We start from the raw sequence: 17,115 nt of genomic DNA on the forward strand, positions 1-17,115 counted from the left end.
CTGCACATTTTCATGAGTACCAAAAGTTCAGTGGATACGAGCAAGATTATCTCAGTTGCTTTATCACAACAAACTGGTGGATAATTAGTCATATTTGGACAAGATCACACGGCCAAGAATTTATCGATGTATATCAAGGGATGAGAATGAGAATTTTAATTTTCAACTGAAAGCAAAGTAGCCGGGGTCCGAGAACCGTAGTTGATCAAATTGTTACAATACAAACACTGTGCCTTTCCCGGGACCTCTCACTTGCTGATGAAGTCACTCAATTTTGAATAAACAAGATTTGTATTATTTCCCCCCCCCCCCCCCAAAAAAAAAAAATTGTCTCTTCTGATTTAGACATTTTAGAAAATCGATACCTGGGACTTAGAAATACGCGGTTCCGCGGAAAATTCTCATCCCTGCATACTGCAGGTTCTGTTATATCGTTAATATCGTGTTGTAAATCTCTGGATTGCCAGCGGGCTTTCCGTTAGATAAATAAATCACAAGTTTACAGTATTTACAAGTCGTTCTACTGTGATGATTGGTGCTGCTTGTGTAACAGATAATTTTGCATACTAATTTTCGTTATATTCCATAAAAATCGCAACGTATTGTCCCCCACGTGTAAGAATGTCATCTCGGGTGTCTATATATGGCGACTTTAGTTTTACACATTTAAAAAAAAGACACGATAAAGTATTAATTAGTTACTGAAGAATATTCCAAGGGATAAAGTTGTTATCCAGTGCACATCGTACCCTATCCAGATCAAAACTTCACTTCAAATAGTCACATATACAACTTGTACTTTGGTACAGGATTCATTGCACAACGACACATGGGAGTATAGTTGTGTAATGAAACCTAGGCCAAGGTACATCAGTGATGCATCATGGGTAATAACAACCATACAGCAGTCTGTGCTTTTTAGTATTTAATGAGAATTCAGATCAAAATTTAACAACAAAGGTAAATAACAGAAGCAGGTTGGCAGTGACATAAAGCAATTAAAGTTTACTAAATTACATTTTCGGTTTCTCAACCAGTAACCATGGTTACAATGCATTGATATTATTGTCAGCACATATCAAGTGGAATTTCTATTCCTGTAATATGGATTGGTATAAATCTCCACATTTTTTAATGGTATCTAATTATAACTACTGTTGCAAGTATGCTGCAGAAGGGCTACTGCCTGAAACATCAAGGTATTCCAAGTAGTTATTGAGAACAATGATTACCAAATAATGCCCACTCTATATCATATTTATCGTCCTCAGCATCTATTTATTACTACTGTATTTTACTCGCCATAGCTTTGCATTGAAACCATAGTCAGGACAGCCTCAGATATAAGACTCACAAAATACAATGTATAATGTGATTCAAGGGTGGATAAAAATAAGGGCATGCAACTTACAAGGTTGAAATGCAGTGAGATCTCATTGTGTCTTCAAATTGAATACATTCTTCTGTATACATATCTTGCCATAGTGACACAATGATTGACTAAGAAGAAATCTAACTGATAACATTTTTCAAATCAAGGATTGTGATTCAAGTCCAAATAAAAAGAGAATGACAACATGTGCATCATATAGCTCTAGTTTGGAAAGCAGCGTTAATACATTCCACGTTACAGAAGTGATTACAAATGTTATGGTCAGATTTTGTTGACAACTAATGTTTATCTGCAATATTGACATACTTTAATCAAATTGTTGACTCATTCTATTCCTTGAAACAAAAATGTTGCAGATTGTTGAAGGCAGTAAACTTGAACCATAGCGTGATATATAGATCAACATGTGTTAACAACAGTTGTCACTTGTAGATCTGTGTATCATGGTTTTGTTGTATCTTACTGTAAAATACTTTATTTTAGCGGGAACTAATTTTTGCTGAATAAGCTTGTTGGGTGGTTTTGTGTGGAATTTACTTTCCCTGATTTTTGATGAGTTGAATGTAAAATACAGGAACAACAGTATATTTGCTGGATTTTATTTTCACTGAATCATTCTTTCAGCAAAAATAGCGAAAATTAATTCCCAGTGAAAATAAAGTATTCTACAGTAGTTGTTGGATTCACAGGGTCTATTTCATTCAGTTGCATGCATTTATCTCAATCCAGTGTTGTATGACATCACATGATGTCATATCTAGTGATGGAATAGTCTGGTATTTGTGAATACTAATGCAATGGAATGGTCGTCACATGCTTCAGTTATAACCTGGTCTTGAGTTGATCCCGATGGTGAAGCAATGTATTGAACACCACTCTGAAAATATAAAAAAAATTCCACTCAGTTAAACCAGTTCTAGACCAGTCTAATTCTGTTTGAAATTTGCCTAAACTAGTCTAGTCCTGTGTAAACTAGCAATTTGTCTGAACCAATATAACCCTGTATAAACTAGAAATTGGTATAATCTTGTCTAAACCAGCAACTAGTCTAAACCAGTCTCACCCTGTATAATAAAATGGCAATGTCTAAACCAGTCTAACCATGTATAAACTGGCAATGACTAAACCGGTATAGCCCTGTATAAACTAGCAACCAGTCAAAACCAGTCTAACCCTGTATTAACTGGTAACCTGTCTGAACCAGTCTAAAACTGAATAAACTAGCAACCTGTTTAAACCAGTTGAACCTTGTATGAACTAGCAACCTGTCTAACCCCATATAAATTAGCAGCCTGTCTAGTGTCTAAACCAGTCTAGCCCTGTATAAACTAACAACCTGTCTAAACCTATATCAACTAGCAAACTGTCTCGGTTTAACCCTGTATAAACTTTCAATCTGTCTAAACCAGTCTAACCCTGTATAATACACTAGCAACTGATCTAACCCTGTATAAACTTTCAAACTGTCTAAACCTGTCTAACCCTGTATAAACTTTCAATCTGTCTAAACCAGTCTAACCCTGTATACATTAGCAACTGATCTAACCCTGTATAAACTAGCAATCTGTCTAAACCAGTCTAACCCTGTATACACAAGCAACTGATCTAACCCTGTATAAACTTTCAATCTGTCTAAACCGGTCTAACCCTGTATACACTAGCAACTGATCTAACCCTGTATAAACTTTCAATCTGTCTAAACCGGTCTAACCCTGTATACACTAGCAACTGATCTAACCCTGTATAAACTTTCAATCTGTCTAAACCGGTCTAACCCTGTATACACTAGCAACTGATCTAACCCTGTATAAACTTTCAATCTGTCTAAACCGGTCTAACCCTGTATACACTAGCAACTGATCTAACCCTGTATAAACTAGCAATCTGTCTAAACCAGTCTAACCCTGTATACACAAGCAACTGATCTAACCCTGTATAAACTTTCAATCTGTCTAAACCGGTCTAACCCTGTATACACTAGCAACTGATCTAACCCTGTATAAACTTTCAATCTGTCTAAACCGGTCTAACCCTGTATACACTAGCAACTGATCTAACCCTGTATAAACTTTCAATCTGTCTAAACCGGTCTAACCCTGTATACACTAGCAACTGATCTAACCCTGTATAAACTTTCAATCTGTCTAAACCGGTCTAACCCTGTATACACTAGCAACTGATCTAACCCTGTATAAACTTTCAATCTGTCTAAACTGGTCTAACCCTGTATACACTAGCAACTGATCTAACCCTGTATAAACTTTCAATCTGTCTAAACCAGTCTAACCCTGTATACACTAGCAACTGATCTAACCCTGTATAAACTTTCAATCTGTCTAAACCAGTCTAATCCTATATAAACTAGCAACCTGTCTAAACCAGTCTAACCCTATATAAACTAGCAACCTGTCTAAGCTGATATGAATTGGTCTAACCCTCGAAAAAAAAAAAATTTCCAGCACATTTCCTGCACAGTATTGGTAGACATATCAAAGACTCACCTGATACGCTCTGTCAATATTATCACGGAATGGAAAGAATGCATCAGAACTCAGTGCTACACCTTTCAGTTTTGATAACCACTGCTCACGCTCAGACTGCAGAAAGAATAACAAAGCAATTATTGATAAGTTTGAAAACTGATTTCAAAATACTGTATTCAATACAAACAATGAATTCAGAATATGTAAATAACTATAATGTATTCTGAAGAAGATGAATGAACTCTCCTAGAGTAAAATGAAGGTAACATGCATGGGAATCAAAGTACATGTAATTTCAAACATTTTCGTTATTTGTATCACCATTCCAACCAATACCAAAAGTCATGGTTCAAACCTTGCTTGGCCAACTTTCCAATTATTGCCAAAGAACTCTCATTTACTTCAAAAATTCCAAACCTTGACAATTGGTCAATCACTAAAGTTCAGAAGTGCTTGACACAGAACATTAACAAAGAGACAAAGTATAGAGTGACACTCAATCAGGACATTGTGTCACATGACCAAGAGTGGCATAAATGCAGTTAGTACCTGTGTTAACTGTTCAGGTGGTTTCTCTAGCATACTCTCCCATGCAGATGTCTGCATATCCTACAAAAAAAAAAAAAAATTATTAAAATATTCACACAAATCATAATGAGAAGTCATAATTATATTTATGTAAATTTTTTAATTACATCACAGTATTTAAGGTTCTTAACACTACAAGTGAATATACAGAGTTGTTTATATTTGATCAAGTCAATTTAAAGTACATGGGTCTGACAATAATGCACAATAATAGCCAGCCAGCCACACAGGAGCACTCATTAGAATCCAGCCTTACCTGTCCAACTGTTCCATTTACATAATTGTCAATTGCATTAGATTTCTCAGCTCTCTTTACTCCTTTCTTAAAATGCATTCCAAGTACTTTGGGATGTTGACGTAACCACCTAGCAACAGAATATAGAAAAACTTTCTTCAAGTCAATGCATTCCAAGTATTTTGGCATGTTGATGTAACCACCTAGCAACAGAATATAGAAGAAATTATCAAAGCTTTGTTCAAGTCAATGCATTCCAAGTATTTTGGGATGTTGACGTAACCACCTAGCAACAAAATATGGAAAGTTTTTTTACAGTAGGTAGTTGATAGTTAAAGTTAAATTACCAGTTATTAGCTTTATCACCAGCTAGTCTAGTACAATGGATACGTGACTGTTGTCCAGCACCCATACCAATAACTTGACCATCTCTAGCATAACATACTGAGTTTGACTGTGTATACTTCAATGCAATGCTAGCAACTATCAGATCACGTACAGCTGCCTCAGGAAGCTTGAAAAAAATATGATAAAAATGAATTACAGCAATTGTATCAACTAAAACATAGCAGGACAGACTCAAAATTGATTCCAATAGACTATTTTTCTCTGAGGTTACCGTAAAAGCTCAATCAATTCGGCCACTCAAATAGTTCGGCCACCTATTTTTTGCGTCATGGTTAATTTTAAAATGTATCCGTTTAGTTCGGCCATCTGTCCAGTCAGTCTATTGTTTGTATTCAATTAGTTCGCCCGGTGATGACACCACCCGATTTTTACGCCACTCTCTCAACAAAGGTATATTTTCACACATCTATCACGTAAATACAATGTACATGTATAAGCATTTACATCCATGGTATAAGCAATCGGGATATCCGCAGGATGTGCAGTCATGGTATCAACCGTGGTTGTACAAAAGACATGTGAAATCTCTAGTACGTCCATGGTGAAATATACTCTGTTGATTGTCATTACAAATTACCCAGTACATCAGTTGTAAATAATCGCTAAGAAAATTCTCATCACGACGCCAAAAATATCGACAACGAACAAATACTTTAAGTCATTGCTAGCAATCACTGACGAAACGAAGCTCCATGGTTTAGGGACAACAAAATTCAGGCCGACACTTGACTCTCGTCTTTGAAATTTCAAGCAAGTCATACAAAGTCGCAAATGTGTTACGTGAAAGCGTCATTATTATTGGACGTAGTTTTGTTTACACAGTCACGCAGCACGTCAAAATATCTTCTTTTTTTCGGTTGACCCAAATAAAATTATCTGCTGGATTGTTTCAAGCACAGTCGTTTCAGTAATGTTCGAAACATTGTCCTGCAGAGTTGTTTGTTTAAAAGTCAAGTAGATTATTAATTTTAACGGGGTAAAAAATTAATTAATGCCGACTTGCAAATTGTATCGTCTTCGGCATTTCCAGTAAGTCCATACAAAGTCGCCAATGTGTAGCGTGAAAGCGTCATTTTTATTGAACATGGTTTTGTTTACACAGTCACGCAGCACGTCAAAATATCTTCTTTTTTTTTGGTTGACCCAAATAAAATCACCGGCTGGATTGTAGATAATTTCAAAAAAATAGTACAGCAATTAGCAATAAAGCATAATTCTATTCTATTCTATTCCAGTGAGTTTTTCACGTTACCATGTTTGTTTACATTTACGGGAGCATGACATAAAACTGTCGTCTCCATGGCAACAAAACAGCAGGTGGCCTGGGTGCATCAGATTTCTTGGACGCGCATGTAGTTTGTTTTAAAATTGGGTCAAGTCTCAGACTAGTACTACCGGTACACCTTTACTCTAATCCCGGAAAACGATATATTTATTCAGTTTTTCACGTTACCATGTTTGTTTACATTTACGGGGAGCGTGACATAAAACTGTCGTCTTCATGGCAACAAAACAGCAGGTTGCGTCAGATTTCTTGAACGCGCTTGTAGTTTGTTTTAAAATTGGGTCAAGTCTCAGACTAGTACTACACCTTTACTCTAATCTCAGGAAAATGATATATTTATTCAGTTACCGGTGATACACACTTCGAACCCAGTTTTAAAACGTTGAAAAATTATTCAAACAAATCGACCACTTCGGAAACATATTTTCTACATTTATTCAATCATTTGGCCCACCCCCAAAAATATTTATTTTTACATGGCCGAATTGATTGAGTTTTTACGATACCTGTTATGTGTGAAATCAACCATAAACACAGGACAAACAAGCAGCCTCGTGGCTGAGAGAGCTCCGCTGTTAGCAATGCACATTTCAATTAAATAACTGAAGACATGAAAATGAGCAAATCTGAGAGGTTCATCAAAGGTATGTACACATTGTAGTATCAAAGAAATCTGACTTGTGGGTTTTAACAAGACGAAAATATCACTTTTTACCAAAAATGACAAAAATATTCATCAAAATTTGAGAATTAAAGATATCATCACAAAATGAACAAATCTAAGAGGGGCCTGCCCAAGGTACAGATACACCAAGTATCTAAGCAATAAGAAGTGTAGTTTTCAAGAAGAAGTCAAATAAGTAAAAAGTTGACACGGACGACGACGGACAATCACGCATATGATGAGCTCTGCTAACAAAGGTCAAGTGATGTCAACACTTCATGTGAGAACACGGCAGACATTCAATAATCATACTGTGTTGTTTAGATTTCACAATATTGTCATCAGTACATCCTCTTATCTGATATGACAAGTCATTGATGCAGAAGGATTTTTTCTGATGACGTGCTAACATGTCACTGAATCAAAAAACAAATTTGGTAAAATGAAATTTACATTTTATGAACAAAATAAGTGTAAAAATCATAGCAAAGCAGGGAACACATAACATTTTAGTTTTTGCCTTCAGAAGTCACTAACAGCCATTCATTTTTTCACAGTACTTTGTTACCATGCAGTCAACAAGCTGACCCAACTGAATTTATTCTTTTTTAATTTAAGATTTCTACAAAATCAGTTTTGTTAGAAGGTACACATCTATACTTACATCTTTGTTCTTGCTCACAATATTTGTGAACATATTTTTATCAATAATAGCATCATTTCTTTTCTGTTCCATTTGTAATCCAAACAATGTTCTAGTTTCCATGGTTACTGGGTTGTAATCAGGATCCATCTATAATTACACAAAATCAAATCTGCACATAACCAACCTACCTAAAGTATGTATCACTGGATAGCTATAGCCAACCTACCTAAAGTATGTATCACTGGATAGCTATAGCCAACCTACCTAATGTATGTATCACTGGATAGCTATAGCCAACCTACCTAAAGTATGTATCACTGGATAGCTATAGCCAACCTACCTAATGTATGTATCACTGGATAGCTATAGCCAACCTACCTAAAGTATGTATCACTGGATAGCTATAGCCAACCTACCTAAAGTATGTATCACTGGATAGCTATAGCCAACCTACCTAAAGTATGTATCACTGGATAGCTATAGCCAACCTACCTAAAGTATGTATCACTGGATAGCTATAGCCAACATACCTAAAGTATGTATCACTGGATAGCTATAGACAACATACCTAAAGTATGTATCACTGGATAGCTATAGCCAACCTACCTAAAGTATGTATCACTGGGTAGCTATAGCCAACCTATCTAAAGTATGTATCACTGGATAGCTATAGCCAACATACCTGGATACCTATAGCCAACATACCTAAAAGTATGTATCACTGGATAGCTATAGCCAACATATCTAAAGTATGTATCACTGGATAGCTATAGGCAACCTGCCTAAAGTATGTATCACTGGATAGCTATAGCCAACCTACCTAAAGTATGTATCACTGGATAGCTATAGACAACATACCTAAAGTATGTATCACTGGATAGCTATAGCCAACCTACCTAAAGTATGTATCACTGGATAGCTATAGCCAACCTACTTAAAGTATGTATCACTGGATAGCTATAGCCAACCTACCTAAAGTATGTATCACTGGATAGCTATAGCCAACCTACCTAAAGTATGTATCACTGGATAGCTATAGACAACATACCTAAAGTATGTATCACTGGATAGCTATAGCCAACCTACCTAAAGTATGTATCACTGGATAGCTATAGCCAACATACCTAAAGTATGTATCACTGGATAGCTATAGCCAACCTACCTAAAGTATGTATCACTGGATAGCTATAGCCAACCTACCTAAAGTATGTATCACTGGATAGCTATAGCCAACCTACCTAAAGTATGTATCACTGGATAGCTATAGCCAACCTATCTAAAGTATGTATCGCTGGATAGCTATAGCCAACCTATCTAAAATATGTATCACTGGATAGCTATAGCCAACCTATCTAAAATATGTATCACTGGATAGCTATAGCCAACATACCTAAAGTATGTATCACTGGATAGCTATAGCCAACCTACCTAAAGTATGTATCACTCGATAGCTATAGCCAACGTACCTAAAGTATGTATCACTGGATAGCTATAGCCAACCTACCTTGAGTACACAATAGTTACCACCTTTCTTCTTTGATAGTATTTGTAATGCTTCATCATCATATCCAGGTGCAATGACGCCATCAGATACCTGTATACAAATATAATGAAACCGTAGTAGTATTGCCAATATTGTGTGCACATAATATGTAATGACAGACTTGCTCCTTGAACACACCAATCATCTCGCCCGATACATAGATGAGTAACCAATCATATCACCCGATACATATCTAAGTAACCAATCACCTTACCTCTCTGGATATAATCTTGGCAGTAGGGACATCACATTGGTCAGACAATGCAACAAAATCACCAAATGATGACATACGATCAGCTCCTAAAAATAGATTTTTTTAAATAAATATAAATGGGTATCTATAATTTCTGAGTTATAACGTCATCAGCTGGTTCCCGTAAATTGGAGGTTGATTCCTAGCTTCTGCAATTCATAGAAAACTACAATTCATTTCTGTAGTTGACATGTGGTGGAGCTATTTCTTAAACCATCTCCACATAAATCCACATGATTTTGTCAAGCTGATTTCAGATATCACCAGTAGAGTTGTAATGGTCAGTATAAATAAAGAATTGTATGTTTACCTCTAGCCCTAGCATATGCAGAAGCTAATGGTGTTAGTTGTGGTAACATGTCATCTACCATACATAGTTTGGCCTGGTCTTCATTTAGATCAACACCCACGGCAGCACCTATCAAAAGTACAGCAAAGATATGATGAATTACAATCATGTAGTATTGAAGCAATGGCTTTAATTCTTTTATTGCATGAGGCACCAAGTGATGCCACACCAAGTGATTCAATATCGAATGATGTGACACCAAGTGATGCTGCAAACGTGATAAGTCACCCTGCAATGTAGCACCATATGATGCGACACCAGTTAACGCGACCACCAGTTGACGCGACACCAGTTGACGCGACACCAGTTGACGCGACACCAGTTGACACGATACCAGTTGACGCGACACCAAGTTGACGCGACACCAGTTGACGCGACACCAGTTGACGCGACACCAGTTGACGCGACACCAGTTGATGCGACACCAGTTGACGCGACACCAGTTGACGCGACACCAGTTGATGCGACACCAGTTGATGCGACACCAGTTGATGCGACACCAGTTGATGCGACACCAGTTGATGCGACACCAGTTGATGAGACACCAGTTGATGCGACACCAGTTGATGAGACACCAGTTGATGAGACACCAGTTGATGCGACACCAGTTGATGCGACACCAGTTGATGCGACACCAGTTGATGCGACACCAGTTGATGTGACACCAAGTGATGCGACACCAGTTGATGCGACACCAGTTGATGCGACACCAGTTGATGCGACACCAGTTGATGAGACACCAGTTGATGAGACACCAGTTGATACGACACCAGTTGATGCGACACCAGTTGATGCGACACCAGTTGATGCGACACCAGTTGATGCGACACCAGTTGATGTGACACCAAGTGATGTGACACCAGTTGATGCGACACCAGTTGATGCGACACCAGTTGATGCGACACCAGTTGATGCGACACCAGTTGATGCGACACCAGTTGATGCGACACCAGTTGATGCGACACCAGTTGATGCGACACCAGTTGATGCGACACCAGTTGATGCGACACCAGTTGATGCGACACCAGTTGATGCGACACCAGTTGATGCGACACCAGTTGATGCGACACCAGTTGATGTGACACCAGTTGATGCGACACCAGTTGATGCGACACCAGTTGATGCGACACCAGTTGATGCGACACCAGTTGATGCGACACCAGTTGATGCGACACCAGTTGATGTGACACCAGTTGATGCGACACCAGTTGATGCGACACCAGTTGATGCGACACCAGTTGATGCGACACCAGTTGATGCGACACCAGTTGATACGACACCAGTTGATGCGACACCAGTTGATGCGACACCAGTTGATGCGACACCAAGTGATGCGACACCAGTTGATGTGACACCAGTTGATGCGACACCAGTTGATGCGACACCAGTTGATGCGACACCAGTTGATGAGACACCAGTTGACGCGACACCAGTTGATGAGACACCAGTTGATGCGACACCAAGTGATGCGACACCAGTTGATGCGACACCAGTTGATGCGACACCAAGTGATGCGACACCAAGTGATGTGACACCAAGTGATACGACACCAGTTGATGCGACACCAGTTGATGAGACACCAGTTGATGCGACACCAGTTGATGAGACACCAGTTGATGCGACACCAAGTGATGCGACACCAGTTGATGCGACACCAGTTGATGCGACACCAGTTGATGCGACACCAGTTGATGAGACACCAGTTGATGCGACACCAGTTGATGCGACACCAGTTGATGAGACACCAGTTGATGCGACACCAAGTGATGCGACACCAGTTGATGTGACACCAGTTGATGCGACACCAGTTGATGCGACACCAGTTGATGCGACACCAGTTGATGAGACACCAGTTGACGCGACACCAAGTTGACGCGACACCAGTTGACGCGACACCAGTTGACGCGACACCAGTTGACGCGACACCAGTTGATGCGACACCAGTTGATGCGACACCAGTTGACGCGACACCAGTTGATGCGACACCAGTTGATGCGACACCAGTTGATGCGACACCAGTTGATGCGACACCAGTTGATGCGACACCAGTTGATGTGACACCAGTTGATGTGACACCAGTTGATGCGACACCAGTTGATGAGACACCAGTTGATGAGACACCAGTTGATGCGACACCAGTTGATGCGACACCAGTTGATGAGACACCAGTTGATGAGACACCAGTTGACGCGACACCAGTTGATGCGACACCAGTTGATGCGACACCAGTTGACGCGACACCAGTTGATGCGACACCAGTTGATGAGACACCAGTTGATGCGACACCAGTTGATGAGACACCAGTTGATGCGACACCAGTTGATGCGACACCAGTTGATGCGACACCAGTTGATGCGACACCAGTTGATGCGACACCAGTTGATGCGACACCAGTTGATGAGACACCAGTTGATGAGACACCAGTTGATGCGACACCAGTTGATGCGACACCAGTTGATGAGACACCAGTTGATGCGACACCAGTTGATGAGACACCAGTTGATGTGACACCAGTTGATGAGACACCAGTTGATGCGACACCAGTTGATGAGACACCAGTTGATGAGACACCAGTTGATACGACACCAGTTGATGAGACACCAGTTGATGCGACACCAGTTGATGCGACACCAGTTGATGCGACACCAGTTGACGCGACACCAGTTGACGCGACACCAGTTGACGCGACACCAGTTGACGCGACACCAGTTGACACGATACCAGTTGACGCGACACCAAGTTGACGCGACACCAGTTGACGCGACACCAGTTGATGCGACACCAGTTGATGCGACACCAGTTGATGCGACACCAGTTGATGCGACACCAGTTGATGCGACACCAGTTGATGCGACACCAGTTGATGCGACACCAGTTGATGCGACACCAGTTGATGCGACACCAGTTGATGCGACACCAGTTGATTGGACACCAGTTGATGCGACACCAGTTGATGCGACACCAGTTGATGCGACACCAGTTGATGTGACACCAAGTGATGTGACACCAAGTGATGCGGCACCAAGTGATCCAATATCAATGATGTGGCACTGAATGATGCAGCGCCAGTAGGTTGAGGGCGGTCTTCAATTCAAGTACTCACCTGCTGGGCTGACATGTTTAAAAGATGCAGCAGCTGGTAGCTTCAGGGCAGTCTTCAGCTCTCGTACTAACTGCCATGAATTGAAAGCGTCACACAGATTAATAAATCCAGGAGAACCATTGAGGACTTTGACCGGTAGTTGTGGTAGTGTAGTGTATAACTGTGCTGGCTTTTGATGAGGATTCATTCCATATCGTAGCGGTAACTGAGACACACCCTGACTGTATTCCTTTCGAAAATAATTTGAAATAGCGCCATCATACTCTGCTGTGTGGTTGAATGCCTAGAAATGAATGACAGAATGCAGTAAAAGAATAAATGCACTGCCAATAAAAATTAAAATGGCATTACTTAGTTAAAGTTTTGTAACATCTCAGTTTGTAGTCATTGGTCTATGCAACAGTCAAAGTCACCATCTTTGTTCATCTGAGACCCATATTTAGTGCATGCGTAGCACAGCGACTAGCGTCCTTTAAGATTATTTCATGTGACATTCTATCACAGTTTACATCAAAAACTACAACATATCAGACGATGGAACTCTGGTCACTGAAATTATTGTGATGGGAACAATCTACGGTATCTGTCAGTGAACACAACCACTTTAATGCCAGCATACATACATATCCCATAATATTATTGACTGAGTTGATACCAACCTTGACAGCAAGCATTTTCCTTGTATCTGCTGTTGTGTCACGAGTTTCTGAACTTGACATTTCATCTGCAATTCTAGAAAAAATGTTTAATCAGAATAAATAAACTTATTAATACAAGTCATGTTTTATAATGCAGTACTTATCCACACTGACTACTGTAAAGGCATTAATTATAGCCCAGGTTTTATTTTCACAAATAAATCAAAATTTTTTTAAATAAATTATTAATACAAGTCATGTTTTATAGGTCTAAGGTCGTATGACACATCAGTAAAAATTCCTCCTGGTATTTGGCATAATGTAAAATACCTTATTTTTGTTGAAATAGATTTTGGCTATTTTGTTTAAAATTTATTTTCACTGTTCTATGATGTAATGATTGTAAAATATCGAAAAAAAATGTTCTTGCTGGATTTTATTTTCATTGATTCATCCTCCTTTTAGCAACAATAGCGAAAATTAATTTTGTTCTTTTTTCTTTATTTTGTTTTTTGTCGGTAGTCTTAGCTTTTTGATTCTTTACAAATGCCTAGGTATGTATTTCACTATGCAAGTGGATTTAACAATATCGCCCTCTATGTTGCTTGGTAACTATGCTATTTATAGATTATGCAAATATAGCTGTTCTGTACATGGCCGCCATTTTTAGGGGCCCAAGCCCAAAGGGCGAGGCCCCTATTCTTATTGTCTGGTTTTTTCTTTAGGGGCCCAAGCCCAAAGGGCGAGGCCCCTATTCTTATTGTCCGGTTTTTTCTTCTTCTTCATCATCTTCTTTCTTCCGTAACTTTTTTCGTCAAGCCGTTTGAGAAAACCGCTGAACAGAATGGTCTGATAATGCTCTATACTGATAGTCCATAATGTGAACTGGTGCAACACGCTTTCAGAATTTCGATTGGACAATTAGTTTGGCAGCCATATTGGATTGAAATAAAACCGGAAGTGGCTGTTTGACCACTTTCTGAGGGTCTAGGCGTTTAGATTTTTTTATGGTATATAGTACAACTCATGTGTAATAAATATCAGCAATAAAAACTTTAGCGGTCATGTGACTTTTCCCGCCATTTTGTTTTTCCTAAAAACGGCATAAAACACTCAAAAATCTTCTTCTTCAGAACCACCAAGCAGAATGCTCTCATATGTAGTATTTAGCTTCTATATATGAATCCCATTTATGTTTGACAAAATGTTTACGATTGGTCACGTGGTTTGGCCACCATTTTGGATTTCTTCTAAACAGGAAGTAGTTTTTTACTCTGGCAACACTTGAGGGAATATTTTCAATTTTGCTTCATGGCATCTGTGTATCAAGCCCTTTCAGAAACCTAAAAAAAATTTCAGATCAGTCACATGGTTTGGCCGCCATTTTGGATTTTAAGTAAAATTGACCAAAAGTTTGGGTATTTGTTTCTCAGAGACGATTCAACCAATCTACTAGATGTTTCTATATTTACCATGCATGGCCTTAGCTGCATACGAGAAAAATAATATTATTTTGATCAGTCACGTGGTTTGGCCGCCATCTTGGATTTTGTGAAAATAGAAATTATGCAACTACATGTTTTGTATTAGTCTGATTTCTTTCAAATTTTGTATGTGCATTTGTGTCATCAGATGCATCATTTTGCCCCAATAGCACACTGTTAGGCCTCGTGGCTGGGCACCCATGGGGTGGGGGCTTCTAACCTCATTAATATGCATAACTGTTATAACTCAAGCACTGTTATAGTTAGGATGATGAATCCTGTGTTATTATGACAACCTTGAACAAGAGATTCGATTAAAATAACAAATGACCATATATGGTCATGTGAGCTCATTAATATGCATAACTGTCATATCTCAAACACTTTTGCAGTTAGGAAGTGGAATCCTGTGTTATTATGACAACATTGAACAAAAGATTTGATTAAAATAACAGATGACCATATATGGTCATGTGAACTCATTAATATGCATAACCATTATATCTTAAACACTGTTGCAGTTAGGAAGATGAATCCTGTGTTATTATGACAACAGTGAACAAGAGATTTGATTAAAATAACAGATAACCATATATGGTCATGTGAACTCATTAATATGCATAACCATTATATCTTAAACACTGTTGCAGTTAGGAAGATGAATCCTGTGTTATTATGACAACAGTGAACAAGAGATTTGATTAAAAATAACAGATGACCATATATGGTCATGTGAACTCATTAATATGCAAGCAGTCATATCTAAAACACTGTCGCAGAGCAGGACATGTAACAAGTGTCATTATGAAGACATTGAATGAAAGATGTAACTGACATTAGAAATGGCTATATATGATTATGTAATCTCATTATTAAGAACATGGCTCATTATATATCCTGAAAACCATATTTCGATAACCAAACCAGGTAAATACATGGTACCAACTTCATTTCGACCTCATGTTACTGATAATTCAAGCTACCTGATTGTCTAACATGTGACCACATTAATTATGAAACAGAATCTTGTCAGCTTGGGCCCCGGTGACGCCGCTTGCGGCTTTAATTAGGGGCCCAAGCCCAAAGGGCGAGGCCCCTATTATTATCGTTCAGTTTTTTCTTTCTTTCTTTCTTTCTTTCTTCCGTAACTTTTTTCGTCAAGCCGTTTGAGAAAACCGCTGAACAGAATGGTCTGATAATGCTCTATACTGATAGTCCATAATGTGAACTGGTGCAACATGCTTTCAGAATTTCGATTGGACAATTAGTTTGGCAGCCATATTGGATTGAAATAAAACCGGAAGTGGCTGTTTGACCACTTTCTGAGGGTCTAGGCGTCTAGATTTTTTATGGTATATAGTACAACTCATGTGTAATAAATATCAGCAATAAAAACTTTAGCGGTCATGTGACTTTTCCCGCCATTTTGTTTTTCCTAAAAACGGCAAAAAACACTTGAAAATCTTCTTCTTCAGAACCACCAAGCAGAATGCTCTCATATGTAGTATTTAGCTTCTATATATGAATCCCATTTATGTTTGAAAAAATGTTTACGATTGGTCACGTGGTTTGGCCACCATTTTGGATTTCTTCTAAACAGGAAGTAGTTTTTTACTCTGGCAACACTTGAGGGAATATTTTCAATTTTGCTTCATGGCATCTGTGTATCAAGCCCTTTCAGAAACCTAAAAAAAATTTCAGATCAGTCACATGGTTTAGCCGCCATTTTGGATTTTAAGCAAAATTGACCAAAAGTTTGGGTATTTGTTTCTCAGAGACGATTCAACCAATCTACTAGATGTTTTTATATTTACCATGCCTGGCCTTAGCTGCATACGAGAAAAATAATATTATTTTGATCAGTCACGTGGTTTGGCCGCCATCTTGGATTTTGTGAAAATAGAAATTATGCAACTACATGTTTTGTATTAGTCTGATTTTTTTCAAATTTTGTATGTGCATTTGTGTCATCAGATGCATCATTTTGCCCCAATAGCACACTGTTAGGCCACGTGGCTGGGCACCCATGGGGTGGGGGCTTCT

General features: G+C 38.8%; 1 protein-coding gene across 2 annotated transcripts in view; it reads right to left on the bottom strand.

The window, feature by feature from the left end:
• Positions 1 to 910: 910 nt before the first annotated feature.
• LOC100375960 (bifunctional purine biosynthesis protein ATIC-like) overlaps positions 911 to 17,115 on the bottom strand; it is a 45,255-nt gene continuing 29,050 nt past the window's right edge. The window contains exons 7-17 of one of the 2 annotated variants that reach the window (XM_085494175.1): positions 13,610 to 13,682; positions 12,951 to 13,233; positions 9,809 to 9,916; positions 9,460 to 9,545; positions 9,207 to 9,296; positions 7,721 to 7,849; positions 5,047 to 5,213; positions 4,721 to 4,829; positions 4,426 to 4,485; positions 3,895 to 3,990; positions 911 to 2,270 (exon numbers count right to left, since the gene is read on the bottom strand). In XM_085494175.1, coding sequence (XP_085350301.1) covers positions 2,151 to 2,270; positions 3,895 to 3,990; positions 4,426 to 4,485; positions 4,721 to 4,829; positions 5,047 to 5,213; positions 7,721 to 7,849; positions 9,207 to 9,296; positions 9,460 to 9,545; positions 9,809 to 9,916; positions 12,951 to 13,233; positions 13,610 to 13,682 — 1,321 coding nt within the window. In that variant the 3' untranslated portion in view covers positions 911 to 2,150. Of the gene's footprint in view, positions 2,271 to 3,894; positions 3,991 to 4,425; positions 4,486 to 4,720; positions 4,903 to 5,046; positions 5,214 to 7,720; positions 7,850 to 9,206; positions 9,297 to 9,459; positions 9,546 to 9,808; positions 9,917 to 12,950; positions 13,234 to 13,609; positions 13,683 to 17,115 lie in introns of those variants that run through there. The other variant, XM_085494176.1, reaches the window with a different exon arrangement.

This window comes from Saccoglossus kowalevskii, chromosome 20 (genome assembly GCF_978046115.1).
Source record: "Saccoglossus kowalevskii chromosome 20, keSacKowa6.1, whole genome shotgun sequence".
Classification (NCBI taxonomy): Eukaryota; Metazoa; Hemichordata; class Enteropneusta; family Harrimaniidae; genus Saccoglossus; species Saccoglossus kowalevskii.